Below are 17,818 nucleotides of genomic sequence, written 5' to 3' on the forward strand. Positions count from 1 at the left end.
AATGTTAAGTATATATCACCTATAAAGGTGAGGCATCTCTTCCTCCCTGTGAATGAGATGTTACTAGACACAATAACATATGAAACTCATTAACGGTAACCTAATGATATGTTGTTACATATAGTCAATGAACTACAAGTTTATTAAAAAAAATAATCTATATACATATAGATCATTAAGCACAAAGCTCTGTATAGTCTGTGATTCATCTGACATTTAGAAAACCTTTTTGGCGCCAAATAAACAGCTGATAGCGGTTGCTGGGGTGAACTTTATGAAACAACCAATCACGTCTTATCTAATACTGTTTCAGGCCAATCGTATTTATTGATTTTTTACCCAATCAGAAAACGCGATTTCTGAGGCGATTTTTTTTTTTTTTTTTTTTTTTTTGGTGAGTGGAAAAAAAAGTTGAAACGCTGATAGACTGAGCGTCAGATTGGACCGAGCAATATTGTACAGCAAGGAGCAAGGTAAACGTCTCAAAATGATGTTTCTGTAAGATAAAAAAAAATAACAAATCACAACAATTCGCTGGTAGCAAAATTAGCTAAGGATAAGAAAGTTCTAGCAATACAAAGTTAGATAGTTTTACAATGAAACATAGCCAGTTAGCTAGTTGGAGATGACATGTAGCTGTCATATTTCTTGAACTTGTGCGATGGGGATGATATATCTTTATTCGCTTTTATTAAAAAATGGTTTTAAAATGTAGAAATACATTTTGGACGTTTGTTAATTGAGAGCGTTAGTTAATTTCTTCACAGGTAGCTTGGTAGCTAACTGAGCAACCGTTATTAGTTCTGATTGGCACGTGCTCACTTTGGCCAGTAACTACAGGTTACTACGGTATTTACAAAACAATATCAATCTCAAGCCATGTCAGGATATAAACTTTAATTAACATGTGAGGGAGAAATACTTACAAAAAAGTATTTAATTATTGTTGAAGCAAAAAAAAAATCATGACGGAGGGAAATAGGAATAAAGAAAGTTTGGTAAATGCATCTTGTTTTTGGTTCTTCGGAGTCAAAGAAAACTGACATGTACACTGGCCAGTTTAATAGGAATTAAACAGAGTTTAATTTAGTGTTTGGAGAAAATGCAGATCTCAAGGGATTTAAACAGAATGATGTGAAGAAACATTCATTGTGCTTCTGTTTTGCTAGTGGAAATGTTTATTGTGAACGTTACCTGAAGCACTTGACATGTATTTGCATGCTTTTTTGCATACTGTAACCTGATTGGCTGATTGTATAATAATAATAATAAGCATTTCTAGAGATGCTCTAATTAATAATGTGGCCTTTTAGTGTATGTCATGAAACAACAATGTACATCATGAAGCCGTAGTTGTCGTAATTGTCATTTCTACCTGTTGTGTTTTGTCTTAAATGGAATGGCCTGGATTCCTTCCTCATAGGTTGGAACATGAGAAACAGCTATGTTAAGTAAAAATGGTAATATCTTATATTGTTTTGTCATTTAAAGAAGTTAGTGCAATCTATCTTCATTTGATGAATCACAGTCATCGTCTCTTCTGTGGGACAAGAAAAATCCAAACAACATGGTGCTTGCAGAGTCTGACCTGGAAAGGTAAGTTATTTATATTATTCAGACTTTGCTTGTGTAACAGTGCCATACACATTTTATTTGATTAATAGCAGTTAATAAATTATTATACAATGTGTATGTATAGTTTGAGCCCTGTGGAGCCTGATGATGATTTAGGATCAGATGAAGACTTTGAACCCAACATGAAAAATGCAAAGAGAAAACAGGGACCAGCTCTGGGAGCAACAGTGAGTACAAGTGCTTTTTCAATAAACTATGGCAACAAATGGGAAAACCAGGCTATCAGTATCCTGTTGTTGTGGGTGGTTTTCCCATCAGAAATCTCTACCTCCAAAAGTATGGGTAAATTCTCAGGAGGTTATCTGACAGTGACTTGATTGGCTTGAGAAACAAAATACTTGAAATTTTGAAATGAAACGAGCATATCGCTCATTTTAATACTGAAGCTTTTTATGCTGATTGAGAAGCAGAGATAAATCAGGATGTCCATGCAAACAGCTCTGCACTATTTTAGCTTCACTCATTTGTTCCAGCTCAGCACTCATGGTATCTGGACAGGAAGGGTTCAGTTCAGCATGTGTACTGGGGTGTGGCATGGCTTCCTTGGAGGTAGAATTAGTGATAAACATGGAGGATTGTTTGTTTGTATTTTGCTTAGTGGTGCTCTGCTGCATTATCCACTGGAAATGCACCATGTGTTCATTGTATTTAACACACACACTATTAATAATGATGGCCTTGTGTGACTAATTAGTCTGGTTGTCTCTTCCTCAGCTTTCTAAACGGCGTAGACGCAGAGCAGACAGCAGCACCTCCAGTTCTTTACTCACACACACACCTGGAGCTTCTCACACACCAAAACACACACTTACCCCACAGCCAGACATGGCTGGAACAGACAGGAGGAAGAGCGGGAACATGTTTGAGGCTGTGATATCAGGACGCTCTGCACTGGTGGTGAGAGAAAGGGGAAAGTGATATAACAGCCTCATGTTCTCATGTCTAACAGATGTCAAGAAATTTGGTATATATGAAAAAACTATCACTTGTTAAGTTCTGGGAGCTCATTAGTCAAATAAAATGAGTCATAAAAATAAAATCATATTTTTCAATAATTTGCAAAAAAACATGTTTTATATGGCTTAAGCTGTCCGGTTTAAATAGCTTGTGAACAGTGAGAAGCATAAGAAATACAGTTATAACTTCAATTAAATTCTTTCACAAATAGTCTAACGTCTTTTGTGAAATCATGAAAGTGTTTGACTCTTCCAGGAGAGCAAAGCACAGAGCATTTTAAGTGACCATTTATAAAATTACCATTAAAATTGTGTGTTGCCTTTATTGTAAATCTATTTAACCTTTTTTAAAAAAATCTTACACATTAGTGAAAATCATTAACCTATTTTCTAGTTTGGTATTTTATGGTATTTAATGCGTATTTTTGATGCAAAGAACTCTTCTATTCTCTATAGTCTGATGTGCAATCAATGCACACATTAAAATATACATTTTTCTTACCTGGTTTGGCTTATGCAAGCTTTCTAATTGGTTGCTGCAGACGGTGGTTGATGATTGGCTGGATGACTATAAACAAGATCAGACAGAGGGTCTTCTTGAGCTCATGAATTTTGTTGTTGAGTGCTGTGGTTGTAAAGGTAAGTTGTACTCTTATCTGGTTGAACTGGTATACAGAGAACAGGCAGTACAACACAGCAGCATTACATTTATTATTAGCATTATATTTTCCTTCATTAAATGTATGCTGAAGTGAAAAGTGATTCTGTGAAATCTCTAAAACTTGTAAATGTGACTATCGTTCCTTAGGCATTGTAACAAGGGAGATGTTTGACAGAATGCAGAATGCTGACATCATCAGTCACCTGACCAAAGAGTTTAATGAGGTGAGTAGAGTATGGATCAGGGGCTGGTGTAAATATAAATGAAATGAAGACTCCACAGATTTTAATCAGTACTTAAAGTATTTAAATGTTTCCTGTATGTGCTCTGTGCTGTAGGACTCAGTAATTTACCCGCTGTCAGCAGGGGGTTCTCAGGGTCGCCGTTTTCACGATGGACTGAGGGAGTTTGTGTATCAGCTGGTGCAGCGCTGCAGAAACAGTCTGCTCTATGATGAGATTGTTTTCTCAGCTCTGATTGCCTTCCTTACGGGGCTCGCTGATTCCCAGGTCCGAGCCTTCAGACATACAAGCACGCTCATTGGTGAGGGTTTATATCACATTTAACCTTTTTTTTTTAACCCTTCTTAGTCAAATTCAAGAAACAAACCTCTTACAGTCCACTGGAAACAATAAAATGTAATAAGGATGGGTGACAGCAATTACCTCTAATCAGGCTCTGTGGTGAACTGTTGTGTTGCAGTTAATTGTATTATCAGTTTAGTTAATGTACAGAAAACTCTGTCGGACGTTTTGCTTATACTTGCCCTATTGTGTGAACGTGTATGTGTACACAGTGCACTTTAATAAAATTACATTCCATCCAGGGTGTTATCTGGTCTCACTGATCTAACTAAAAGTCTAATTAGTAGTTAGAAAGCTGGGCAAATTAGGGAGACGCAACACATTTTGCCTGCAACTCTTTAAGCATGAGAATAAACTTACAGCTGTTTAATGAGATCATAACATTTCTTACTTTATTATTCTTGACAAACAAATTAGCTATAGACAATTAAGGAGGTGCTAACTCTATAACGTGTGTGTGTGGCTAGCCATGCATCTGATGTCTGCTATAGTGGCGGTGTCTGCAGTGGTGTACACTCAGGCCGACACTACACAAAGACGCTATCAGCTGGAGAAAAGCAAGAGTGCTGCACATCGAGCAACTGAGCGGATGGAGGAGCTCCATAACTCCTACAATGAAGTTTGTCACTAACACACACACACACACACACAGAGGTCTGTCTCAGATTGCACTATTTATTAGAAATGTAGCAAGCAGCATTATCTGTGTCTGGTAACTATGGTAACATGTCATGGTGTTATATTCTGGCCCATCAAGCTATTATATTTTATGTAATGTGTTTTATGTAAAGTGTTTTACCCACTACAAAACTATGTGGTTTATGATAAGAGCTGCTTGTTGACTCCACTTTACAGTATGCCACATACACTTACTACAGTATCAGTTGACGTCATAGAATTTTGGGCATCTTGCTTCAGCATAACCAGAAGGTGTTCATTTTCAACAGCAGCAGAGGCAGTATTATGCCCTTTATAGCAAACCAGGGCAGCGTACAAGAAGCATTTATCGTCCGTTTTTAGAAAATGATTTCTTATTTGTATTCAGAAGAGCAAAGAATCTCATTTTTGCATCTGTTTGTTTTTGTCAGATGGATGTTTTTTGTGTATGCTCTGTGAAAGCTATGTAGGTGATGAAATTGTGTGGCATCGGACTTGCCGGTTATGAGTCATTTGTGTGCCTGGGTAATTTATTTGACCCATAACAAAAAGGAATTTTAACATATTAATAAGTTTAATTTGCTCCTTCAACCTCATTTTTCCATGTAAGTGAACTTTAACATAAATTTGTGACAACTTGATTAAAAGTCATTATACAATCAGAAAACAATGGACAGATAATTTAAAAAAACAGGGTTTGTACAAGGTGCTGAAAGTGCTTGAAATTAGTAACTAGAATATATATATATATATACACACGTGTGTGTATATATATATATATATATATATATATATATATATATATATATATATATATATATATATATATATATATATATATATATATATAAAATGAAGGAAGAGAGAGAGCTTATGTAATCTATATATAATCTCACGTCACCCACGATAAGTTGTCTTGGAGGTTTATGACTGGATAGGAAAGGTTATTTTTGTTTGATATTTTATCTATGGCTTATTAGATATGGAGATTCTGCTTCTTAATACAACATTTAAACTCTACCTGTCTTTGTGGGCAAGTGTCACTCTCACCTTGTGATGGCTTGGAACACACATTTGCATTTATTTTCTTGAATATTTTATTATATTACAGTGTTTTAACATTTTGTGTAAATTGATAGTTCCTATGGAATGTTTTCATGGATTGTTGAGAATACATTTCATGTTGCCTGTTGGTTTTGAAAATAAACAATCCGTGCTAGAAAAAGTGCTTAAAAATCCTTGATTTTTATTAGATGGTGGTGCCTATATGAACCCTGGAAAATGTTTTGCATCCCTTCCATAAATATAATATTTTAACAGTTTAGTAAATCTCAGGGTTCCTTTATTGTGTGTATAATGAGCAATCAGTAGTTTTGATGTGTGTGTATGTGTGTGTGTTTAGCTGTTGGAGCAGCAGGAGGAGCTGCGCTCTCTGATGAATGGGATCTTTAAAGGAGTGTTTGTTCATCGGTATAGAGACAAAGTTCCAGAGATCAGAGCAGTCTGTATGGAGGAGATAGGGGTGTGGCTTAGAGAAAACCCCACCTCCTTCCTTAATGATGGGCACCTCAAATACCTCGGCTGGATGCTGCATGACAAGGTACGTACACACAGAATATGGAGAACTACATCAGAACTGTGTCCAAGTAAGTTCCAAGTGCTATTACTGGGGTGTGTGTGTCTCCACAGCAATCTAGTGTTCGCTTGCAGTGTGTGTTATCCCTTCAGAAATTGTATAAGGAGAAGAGTTTCATTGGCCGTCTGGAGCTCTTTACCAGCCGCTTTAAGGTATTCGTGGTTATGGCTGTGTGTTTTGATGGGTTTTATTTGTTTGTTTTTGTTTTTTGCTGTGTTTGTGTTAACTTTGCTCTGTGTGTATTTTAAGGAGAGGATATTGAAAATGGTACTGGATAAAGACCCTGATGTTGCTGTGGAGGCAGTTAGACTGCTGCTGATCATAAAGCAGTAAGTGTGTTTATCCGCATTTATCCTGCGTGCATAAACTATTTATCCATGTCATAATTCAGATACAAGTCTTTAATTGAATTAATACATTTCTAGAACAATAATAATTTCCCTTGGCAATTACTATTAAACTATAACATTTCTTGTGATGCTATCAAACATCTCTGATTTATTTGTTTATTTTGTAGTCTTACATCTATTGGGACACAGACTCATTTTGCTTCTGAGCAACAGCATTTTTGCAATCAAAGAACTTTGGGAAAAGAGAAGGAACCATGTTGGTATTTTACATTCATTTTGTTTGTGTATGTGCAGGATGACTGAAGATGGTCTGACTGAGGAGGAGTGTATGCGTGTGTATCCACTAGTGTTTGCTGCACACAGAGGACTTGCTTCTGCAGCTGGAGTGTTTTTGTACCATGTGTGAGTTTATCACAATCATCATCATCATCATCATCATCATAGCTATACACTACATGTACAATCTGGTGTGTGTGTGTGTGTAGGCTACAGACTGAGGTTAATCATCTACTAGAAGAAGGGGGGAAAGAGAGCCCAAATGTCACTTTCCTCAACCTGCTCACATGCTTCTTTATTCAAAGCAAGGTATCAATATCAGGTCACATAGCACATTTCACTAGTCTTTTATTTTTAGGAATTTCTAATTTAAGACTAGCAAATTTTACCAACATTGTTAGGGCCCATGTAAACAAACCATTCATGTACCTGGATTACTTGTTTCACTTACTTATTTAAATCAAAACTAGCATCTTTGCTAACTTTTGATCTGTAAATGTGTATGTGTGCGCACCAGTATCATGAACATGCTGCCTACCTGGTGGACAGTCTCTGGGGTGTGCCAGTGTTGGAACTTAGAGACTGGGAGACAATGACATCACTACTGCTCCAGGAGAATGGAGAGGAGCAAGGTATGTCTTCACAAATGTGAATGTTACATATGTTTCAGCTACGAATACTAATTGTGTGTGTGTTAGGGCTGAGTGATGACGAAGAGGCTGCTTTGATTGAGCTTATGATGTGTGCAGTCAGACAAGCAGCAGAGGGAACTCCACCTATAGCTCGGGCCCTCGGGAAAAAGGTAGAGGTAGGGCGGGGAGAGGGAGGGAGGTAACATGATACTGGCTGACACACTGACTGATGTGAATCAATGTGCATATGTGTGAGTTAGAATTTGAAAGCCAGAAAGCAACAAACTCAGGAGAGGAAACGCATCACCAATCACTTCATACCACTGCTGCCTCAGTTACTCACTAAGGTAAACAGGACACACTATGGAAGTTTATACTTGAACTCAGTTTCACTAAAAATTCTTATACAACTGCTCTAAAAATCTAGCTAGATTGGCACAAGTATTTAACATAGTAACAGAAAAGTATAGTAGCAAGTTGGCAGGTGTGAGAGTAAAATAATTACGATAGCTTGGATGGACTAGGATGGAGCAGTTACTGAACATGAATCAATGATTTGTTAGTATGAAAGAAGAGACACTGAAATTTCTCCCTGTTAACGCTTAGTTCTCAGCAGATGTGGATAAAGTGGTGTGTTTGCTCAAAGTTCCTCTGCATTTTGATTTTGAAGTTTACGGCAGCACAGGCCGCCTGGAGAAGGTGAGAATTCACAGAAATCTCAACAGCTAATATTACAAACAACAAACATACATAATTTACATATTTGTATACAAAAATTCAATTATTTGGTAAAGATTGAGAAAATCATTGGTCACTAGTAAATATTTTTCTATGATTTCATGAGATCAGTACAGAATTACTACATAAGGTCACATCAAATCAAATATCTTCCCAGTAGAAGTAAAAGACTTGGAGGGAGGTTGTATAAAATGAGTCTCTTCGGTGCATTACTATATAGTGTTTGATCAAGGCTAAAACACTGCTTTCCTAAAATGCCCCTTTTTCACCAGAAAGAACCGGGTGCTGGTTCAGAGCTAGTGCTGGTGCTTGTTCAAAGTTGGTTCTACTGGCGAGCCTTCTAAGAACCGATTTGTTTTTCCATGGGCTAGAGAGCCATCACAGAGCCGAGTGTTACGTCACGTGTCATCTTTCCCAGCAACGTTAGCGCAGCATCGGCAAACACGACACCATCAATGGCGGATGTTGCTTTACTGTTAATACTCATGGCTTTGTGAACCTACATTGGCATCCACAAACGCAGCGAATCCAACGTGTACGTGCAACTCCATGTAATTTGTATAAACGGAGGTTGCAATCGAGAAAGTACATAATATTATTTAATCATTAACACAGAAAAAAGTTAGCCTTAGCATGTAGCTACCTACTATCATGTGTGCTGATAATTGATCATATTGTGGTAAAGTAAACGTGTATTAAACATTAGTATACTTAAGGTACATTATCAAAGGCTCTAACAGTAGCCCCGCCCACAGCCCCTACTTAAGGTACATTATCAAAGGGTCTAACAGTAACCCCGCCCCCAGCCCCTGACAGAAGCGGTTCGTAAGTCCAGACCAGCAATGTTTTGGTGCAACCTAAGAACCAGTGTTCCTGGTTCAGAGCTGGTGCTTTGGGTGTCGAAAAAGAAAGAATTATTAGGCTCTGGCTCCAAACCAGCACTCAAACTGCCTCGGTGGAAAATGGGCAAAAGTGTTTAGTTTACAGGTCTAAGAACATGTTTTACAATCATTATTAAAAAGAAACATACCACCATCTTGCACTCTTATTGATAGTTGCCAAATCACTGAAGTTTTCATCCAACCCGCTTCCGTCTCCACGAGTCGCTTTGCCAATGAATATCACTAAAACCTTTTGTTGTCATATCTGTCAGTGCAAAAATGGTCAAACAAAAATGTTTTGTCTTTGTTGTATGTCATGGTCTCTTTTGTTTCCCTCTCTTCCTTGGGTGTCTCAGTATTTGGAGCTGCTGTTATCTCAAGTGTGTGAGATTGTTGAGAAGCATCATGAGGAGCGTGTGCTGGAGGCATGTGTGCGTGTGTTGTGTGTGTTGTGCTGTGATCAGTACACTTTCTCTGTGCGTGCCGAAAGAGTCGTCAGTCAGCTACTTGACTCAATACTGGAGAGATTTAACACACACCTCGCTGATGTACTGCAGGTAATAACACACATCTTTTGCTGAAGTACTGCACTTTGCTTCTTGAAATGTGAAATACACACCTCGTCACATAAGACCAAGTATAATTGACACTTCATATGCACAGGCTCCGCTTAGCCCTGCACAGAGCCATGACCTCAACCCCACCTTTGGTATGATCTGGAATTCAGTCTGTGTGACAGGCCTCTTCACCCGATATGAGTGCCTGACCTTACAAATGCTCTTGTGGCTGTATGGGCAAATCCCCAAGCCACATTCCAAAATCATAGTGGAAAAGCTTCCCAGAAGACTGGAGGTGTTTCTAAGAAGCGTGCAATACTGAAGAATTTACAAAAATTCATGTAAAGAATATAAAAGTACACGACATACAATTAAGAGTTTGTTTACAGATATGTTTTTTTGATTGTTTAATATTTCCATATGCAGAACATCTATGTATCCATGAATTGTCTAGTTGTTAATTAGCTAAACCCATACCTCAGCTTATCAGCCATACCCTAATAAATACCATCTAATGACTTGTCTAAATAACCCTGTGTATGTTTGCCCTTCAGCTTCATGCTGCTTGTTATCCGGTTGTCTTGTATATCAGTTATGTTTAAGGCATTAATACATCTATAATTGATCGTGTACCAATCAAGCCCTATCTCCTATTTACTACTGTATATTTAATTATTTTGATAGAATAATTATTAATTTTTAAATAATGTCTAATGCTTAATAGCACTTTTTTTTTTTACCTGTCGTACCTTCTGTATGACAGCAAGTTCACATTCTGTACTACAGCAAGTTGTCAGAACTAATAAATTTTTATTTCATTCTAACATCATCTAACCATGTGTGTGATTCAGGGCACCGCTGATGAGGATGATGTGTACAGTACTGTAACTTCCCTGAAGAGATTAGCTATTTTCAGCAGGTGTGTTTGTGTTGAGAATGTTTTATTTACAATGTTGTGTAAAAAAAAAAAAAAAATGTTGGATCACAAAGTTTCAGCAAAACAGTAATACCACATATTAACTGTGTTAATTGGAAAAAATAACTACAAACTTGCATATTTATTATTAGTACTACTAACACCATGTAACTAGTAGTTATTATATTAGTGCACATTGGTTTTTGTGTGTGTTTGTCTGTCAGTGCAAGGGATCTGACTGTGCTGAAGCTGTTTGAGCCTTGTTTCCTGCTGTTGAAGATTGGAGTGGAGTCTAGAGAAGTGGAAACAGAGGTAACATGCAGAGTTCAGTTTTGTGATCAAGTATGTGAATTTAAGTACACTAGAGTCCGACCCCAAAGAGGCCCCGTGTAATGGTATAAAATGTGTGCAATGTTGATTGTGTTGTATTGTTTATGTAAGTTATTCAGATAATGACGTAGTACAATATGTAAGTTTTGTGTATTAGATAATAGAAGTGTATTATATGTATTGGGTAGTTGAGTTGTGTTCTGATTTTTTTTTTTTTTTTGCTTTTGTTAATTGTAGTTGATGATTTGTGCACTGAAATGCACTGTTTTCCACTTGCTGTGGGTGAGAGTGAAGATCTCACAGACTCCGCAACCTGATAAGGTACATTACCTTTAAATGTTTGTTGGCCCTCACACTGATACAGGAGAGAACAAATCAGGAGAGGAGGTTATGCCCAGTGTTAGTATGGTGTTCCTAATAAAGTGGCAAATGTTTTGTTTTCCTAAATTTGAAAGTCAACATGCTGATCAAATGAATGCATTTGTGTTTATTGATTTTCTCTCTCTGTCTTTCACAGACAGAGGTGAACACATTGTTGAAGCAGCTTCATTCGTTTTGTGAGGCGTGCCAAAGCTGTCTTTCTCTGAGCAACAGTTTGATCAGGAACCAGGTCCTTCACAGACACACACACACACACATTTTGCACAATAATTTAGCCCTGTTGGGATCAAAAGTAGGAATAGAATATCTAAATAAATAGTAAATAAAATATTTTGAATTAGGAGAGTCTATAGGGGTTTAAAAAAACATGCTTATACTAAATTCACTGTTTATTATAAATCACTATTCCAATACATGGCATTAGTAAGATGCACATAGAGTTGAAACATATGACTCCCTTTTCCAATGACAGATTTATTTTAGGTTAGATTTGTGTGTTTTTGTGCAGTTTTTATTTTGTAATTAAAACTCAGCTGAGATCTGGCAACCCTAAGGACACTATAAGGAAAATTAATTGTAAATTATTCAGTGCTTCGGTGCTGTTCTTAATACATTGTGTGTAAATCATTGCAAGTTCCTGTTGTTAATAGAATGTGTGTAAATCATTCAAAGTTCCATGCTGAGGCAGTTTTGTGACCACCTCCTCCTCTCCACATCCTTCTCTCCCTCCCCGTTATTTTCCCTGTTTATCTATCTATTTGTTTCTCTTAGGCCTTTGAATGTGTGTGTGATGTTTTGGTGGTGTTTGGACAAGGCAAAGGCAGAGATGCTGCTGCTCTGAGTATGTGTGTTTCTCCTGATGACACACTCAGGGCTGAGATGGCCTCCTTCCTTATGGATTACATATTCACTGACCCTGAGGATGATGACACAGGTACACAAATGGAGTTGCTAAACGTTGATCATTAAGCTGTTATTGTTTGGTATCCTATGTTTTAGTGGGCAGACACGGCATGACACAAAATAATGGCTCTTAGGGTTAATGGACGCTGTGCGTGCCTGTGCTTCTCTGTAGAGCGTGCGGACGTGCGTAATGCAATCTAGGAGCAGTGATTTGCCAAACATCCCTTATTACAGTCGCACACATTTCTTCTGATTTTATTTTGTAGTAACGAGTAACGAAGATGCTTAGTGGAAATATAGCGGAATAAAAGTATACATTTTATCTAGGAAATGTAGTGGAGTAAAAGTGAAAGTTGACATAAATTTAAATAGCGAAGTAAAGTACAGATACGTGAAATTTCTACTTAAGTACAGTAACAAAGTATTTGTACTCCGTTACATTACAACACTGGTGTTTAGACATTTTTATTAGTAGGAGTAATTGAGCATTGTATCAGACCAGTATCAGTGTCCCGATTCGTAACTAGGTCACACACTATGATGGTGTACTGTAGCTCTCTGCATGGAAAATATTGCCAGTGTTATTTTCTCACAGAATTCTTGTTTACTTTATTCAAACAAAGGTAAATAATAATTTAAGTTTTTTAAATACTGCCACCTCAGATGGTTAACCTGTTGTGTTATGTAGGTGTGGAGGAGGAAGCAGAGCTGAAAATCATGACTCTCCAGCTCAGAAGGAATCAGCTAGCAGGTTACTGCAAACTTATCATTTTCGGAGTGTTGGAGCTCAGAGCAGCAGCTGATGTCTTTAAACACTATGGCAAGGTGTGTGTGAAATAAGACACTTCTTTTAAATTCTTTGATATTTTTTCCAACTACTGCAACATGGTTTGCCCTGAATAAACAATAATATGTTGTAATAATGTGGCTAGATCATTTATTTTTAGTGAAAGTGAGCTGAACTGATACGAGTGTGGACAGGCAAATATTAATCATACATAATAAGTGGCAGGAATAGCTAATGCCTAGTGATAGAGACTTAAGCACATTTTGTACGTCGCTCTGGATAAGGGCGTCTGCCAAATGCTGTAAATGAAAATGTAATTAACCGTGTCAGTACTCAGTGAAGTTTCAAGCTGTGTCTCATTAGCAGACTTAATTTTAATGTGTAAATAATAACAAACTTGTTAATATAATAACATACAATAAATGTTAAAAGGTAATATTTATAACTGAATGATGCTGAGCAGCTGCCTCTTATGTTTTTAAAACACAACATTTCTGCTATATTGTCTTATCACATTTTATCTTGTATCATTCATCTGTAAAGGATGAGCCAATCCAGAGACTCTCGGTAACTGTGTGTGTGTGTGTGTGTGTGTGTGTGTGTGTGTAGTTCTACAGAGATTTTGGTGATATAATTAAGGAGACTCTGAGTAAGACTAAGGTTATGAGCCCAGTTGAGAGCGCAAGGACGATCTGCCTCAGCCTGCAGCAGGTGTGTATGTTCAGCAGGCTCAGGTCTGGTTTATACTTCTGTATCCATGTATTTATGGATACATGAGGGCATCATGAAAATGGAATATCAAATGTAACTCGTTGCAGGATGAATGTGAATGTAGTGAAGTCGTGGATGCGATAATGCTGAGCATCCTTACTAACATTTGACTGTTTACACAAGACTTCAGTTTCAAGTTTAACGTTGATGGCTGAAATGAAATGAGTATATCAGGGTATAATCATATTTGTTAGTGTCATGTGTCTTTTCAAACAATGTGAATAACCAACAGGATATCAAATCAAATATTGTCCTGAAAAAGGATTAAATGGGAAAACTTAATGGTTGTGTAAAGTACTTGTATACACTTGCTGATCACATTAATAAGAATCTGTACACCTGCTACTTCATACACAGCCAATCAGGTGGCAGTTGCACAATGCATACAATCATGAAAATACAGATCAAGATCTTTGATTAATGTTCACATTAAATATCAGAATGGAGAAAAAAGTGTAATCTCTGTGACATGGCGTGGTTTTTGGTACAAGGTACCAGATGGGCTGGTTTGAGTAATTCAGAAACTGCTTATCTGTGATTTTCTCAGTTTCTATAGTTTACACAAAATGGTGCAAAATTAGGAATGGAACTACAGGCTGAAACCCTTTTGTTGAGCGAGATTAGAGGTTAATGATCAGAGTAGTTATGAGCTGCCAGAAAGTATATAGTATAGTATCCAAGAAGAAGTATCTGAGGCTAGTTTCTAGTTAGTATGTTAATAAACCTAGAAGTTATCAGCCATTAGTGATTCAAATTTACACTGTTCTCCTCATTTGTAACTCTTATCTGTAATGCATTATTTGTGTACACTGTCCAAACATTTGTGTGTGTGTGTGTGTGTAGCTGTATTTCTCATTAGGTGATGAGGGTCATGATGAAGACATGAGGGACATCAGAGATTTGGCTAAGAAACTGGCTATGAGCTTTGGCGTTAATCTACAGCACATCCGTCAACCGCTCATCGCCCTGCACCAGTCAGCACACACACACACGCACAGACAAATATCTATTACTCCTGCCAAATATGCAGTATAATACAATCTATATCTAATCAAGTGTTTACAAGAACTAACCTGTAACAGTGGAAAAATGTTCCTGAATTGCATTTAAATCTTACTGAAAGTATTTGTATTAATGTATTTATTGTGTGTAGGGATGGTATCCGTTTCGCACTGAGAGAGAATGATGCAAGTGATCATCCTAATCTAAGGTTTCTGGAGATCCTCAGTGAATTCAGCCACAAACTCCTAAAGCAAGACAGGGCACAGCTGTGAGTATCATGCATACATTCACTCAGTATTACATTGTGAAACATGATTATATTTTATTTAATTATTCTCCTCTTCAATTAAATATACCCCATCTCTTTTTACTATCTCTTGTTGCAGATTGAATTATGTGCACAGTGTGTGTGAGAAAGCCGGTGTGTGTGTAAACGCTGTGTGTGTGAGCATGTATGAGCGTTCACTTCGTTCTGGATCCAGAGAGGCTCCTGCTGTCTCTCCACCTCACACACCAGCCAAGAGACGCAGGACCTCTGAGAGTCAGTATACTAAGACGGAGAGAGTAATGCGTTTTCATTTTGCTTGCATCTTTAAAATTGGTTTTGTGTGTTAGTAGGGTCATTGAGTAGCAGGTTGGACACTCCTGCGCTCACCTCCACAGTTATACAGAGCCGAGTTGCACATGCACACCAACGGTCTCGGACACCGTCTACAGAATTCAGCACAGACCAACCATCAGAGGATGATTTTGTAGAGGGGTAAAATCGATTTGTTTTTCTATCTACACGGTCTATTTCCACTCATCTGTTTAGTCAGTCTTTTGGTCTGTCTTTTGTAAACCATGGATGTTTAAATTTTATTATTGCAAGCCAGTATTTATATTTATTATATTTCAATACAGCAGCTGATAACAGAGAAATCAAACAGACATTTGTTCTAAAATTCTTTAACATGGATTGTGTGTGTGTGTGTAGAAGTATACAGAGGAAGGTGATGCCTAGCCAGAGGGAGCAGGAGCGTTCTGAACACAGTGATGTACAGTCTCAGCTCAATATGTGAGCATGTGAACACTCTGCATTAACAATCTCTTTATATGTAACTGCTGTCTGTCTGTTCCCAAACCCTTTACTTGTCTAGTTTGGATTTTGATTACATTTTTAATGAAGCACAACTGGTAAACTGGATCAGTCAGATCATCACCATTGTTCCAAAAATGCCCCATATATGAACCAGTCTCAAAGGGGATGTTTCGAGCTTTGCATATGCCCATTGTCACACTGTCTTTTAGGGATCCAGAATTACTAATACAGATGCAGAGTGTAAAGGTTCAGTTGCTTTCTGTTTGCGTGTCCCTGTGACATCATTCGACCAATAAGAATTGCTAGACAAGGGTAAGGCCTAGTCTACTTCTGAAGTATGCTTGCCATCCATTTTGGGAGCATTGGCATAACTGTTTTAATGCTGGATGCATTATCTTGCCCTTTATTTCAGTCTCTGAATCTGGTAGATCTCAGAGTTTTCAGCTGGCACTCACTCGCTTTATTAAAGAGTGTTGGTGACAAATGCTTTGACAGTAACTTTTACATTGTGTATGTAGTACCTTCAGGAAAGTGCTCAGATTTTACAGATATCTAAACCTGCATTTATCTTTAATGTTGTACTGTACATGCCACCAAATTAAATTATTCATGCTATATTCCCTTATCTTCACCTCTGAAGAGAAAGGGTGTCTGATCAGCTGTTTGTTTCATGAGTTTCACCTCACTAGGGTAAGAACACAAAACTTTAGGAAACTGTGGGCTTGTGTGGTTATTCCCAGGACTTTGTAAATATCAATTGTAAATATATGCACTAAGGCAAACTGATCATCGCTGAAGTTTTATAAACTCAATATAACTAAGCCTTGAGCTCACAAACAGAATGTTTGACTATTTGGTATATGACTGGCTCAGTGAGATCAGTGAGTGAGTCCGATAGTGAAGTATAGAAGCAAAGGCTAAGAGTAGAACTTGAGTGAGGATTGGATTTATTATTCATTATTGTCTGCAACTTAATATTAATACATATGCAGACATAATTCTAATACAACTCTGGAAAGTGGTTTATCTAATATCTGACTGTCAGTCGGATATTTGATAATTATTTTATTTGTATAAAATGTGCGTTTCTTCATTCAGGCTCTCTCTGATTGAGGAGAACTTTGAGGAGGAGGAGGATGAACCTGACATAGAGGACTACGATGATGAAGACTCAGACGGGCTTGGTGCCATGTCTCTGGTAAGATGGAAACAGAGACAGTGCATGGATTCATACTGTGTAGTAACAACAGTTTTAATTCCCTGGCATATCTCTCCTGACACAGTTCAAGCAGTATCAGAAAATAAATTACAATAGATTTTTTTGCTCTCTCTCATGCTCCCCCCCTTGTCCCTCTCTCTCTTACCCCCTGTGTCCTACAGCCATCAACACGCCACTCCACCAGTTTCCTGGAAGACCTGTTTGAGTGAAAAAGCCTCACATGCTTTTGAGACCACACGTGTTTGTTCATGAGTTTGGTTCGAGGGTTATCGTTTATGGAAGTGTACAGATATAAAAGTTTAATCATTGTACACTGTAAAAACTTTTCATTTGGTTAATAAATTGCTTGTGACTAAAATAAAGGCTTGAAACAACAAGACTGATCAGTGGCTCGGATCCTGAAGCCCAGTCTCGGCCAAAACGCACAATGTCTTTGTTAACGTCTTCTTCCAGCAGATAAATCGGCCACCTCAGTAACATGCAGTACAGTATGGAGTCTCCCTCAAGCCAACAGATTTCACTTTGTCCCTGTGTTAGTGTGGATTTCCTGACTTCATGTCCAGGATAAACCTGCTGAACAGATGACTAGTAATAAAACACTGCTCAGGTTCTCAGCAGTGTTTATAACTTTTACACTTCATCATGAGGTGACAAGCTGAAATGTCAGTATTTTCAGTGCACTTTAAACAAACTGCTCCAGCTGCTGAAATGAAACCCCTGTAAATGTACAGAGCAACAAACGGAAAGAAAGACAATTAAAAAGCGTTTGTATATAATGGAATTGTTATGTTGGTGTGAAGGTCATAAGTTTTACGACTTATTTAAACCGTATTTCGCTAATAACAGAACGACCGCCGCCATTTTA

General features: G+C 37.7%; 1 protein-coding gene across 2 annotated transcripts; it reads left to right on the forward strand.

Annotated features, from left to right (window-relative positions):
• The first annotated feature begins 421 nt into the window (after positions 1-421).
• Positions 422-17,330, forward strand: LOC132860910 (cohesin subunit SA-3). 2 transcript variants are annotated; one of them, XM_060892221.1, is made up of 32 exons: positions 422-473; positions 1,492-1,596; positions 1,700-1,802; positions 2,350-2,532; positions 3,134-3,230; positions 3,400-3,476; positions 3,591-3,795; positions 4,304-4,455; positions 5,896-6,093; positions 6,183-6,281; positions 6,379-6,458; positions 6,774-6,881; positions 6,965-7,064; positions 7,273-7,387; positions 7,454-7,557; positions 7,648-7,734; positions 7,994-8,086; positions 9,363-9,563; positions 10,415-10,482; positions 10,704-10,791; positions 11,047-11,130; positions 11,327-11,419; positions 11,962-12,124; positions 12,782-12,918; positions 13,490-13,591; positions 14,495-14,625; positions 14,805-14,921; positions 15,040-15,194; positions 15,269-15,413; positions 15,630-15,710; positions 16,833-16,932; positions 17,115-17,330. In XM_060892221.1, exons 2-32 carry the CDS (start codon positions 1,568-1,570, stop codon positions 17,160-17,162), a joined length of 3,543 nt encoding a protein of 1,180 aa, XP_060748204.1. In that variant the 5' UTR covers positions 422-473; positions 1,492-1,567; the 3' UTR covers positions 17,163-17,330. The 2 variants fall into 2 exon arrangements, with proteins under 2 accessions (XP_060748204.1, XP_060748205.1); XM_060892222.1 differs by having other exon boundaries at positions 15,272-15,413.
• The last annotated feature ends 488 nt before the right edge of the window (positions 17,331-17,818 follow it).

Source organism: Tachysurus vachellii, chromosome 18, assembly GCF_030014155.1.
Source record: "Tachysurus vachellii isolate PV-2020 chromosome 18, HZAU_Pvac_v1, whole genome shotgun sequence".
NCBI classification, from domain to species: Eukaryota; Metazoa; Chordata; class Actinopteri; order Siluriformes; family Bagridae; genus Tachysurus; species Tachysurus vachellii.

What these genes read in the sequence shown, in the direction of transcription:
- LOC132860910 (XM_060892221.1), top strand. Translation starts at nt 1,568, where the DNA reads ATGGTGCTTGCAGAGTCTGACCTGGAAAG. An exon ending in CTCGGGCCCTCGGGAAAAAG is followed by an intron (nt 7,558 to 7,647) that starts GTAGAGGTAGGG and finishes TGTGTGAGTTAG; the next exon opens with AATTTGAAAGCCAGAAAGCA. An exon ending in ACCTCGCTGATGTACTGCAG is followed by an intron (nt 9,564 to 10,414) that starts GTAATAACACAC and finishes TGTGTGATTCAG; the next exon opens with GGCACCGCTGATGAGGATGA.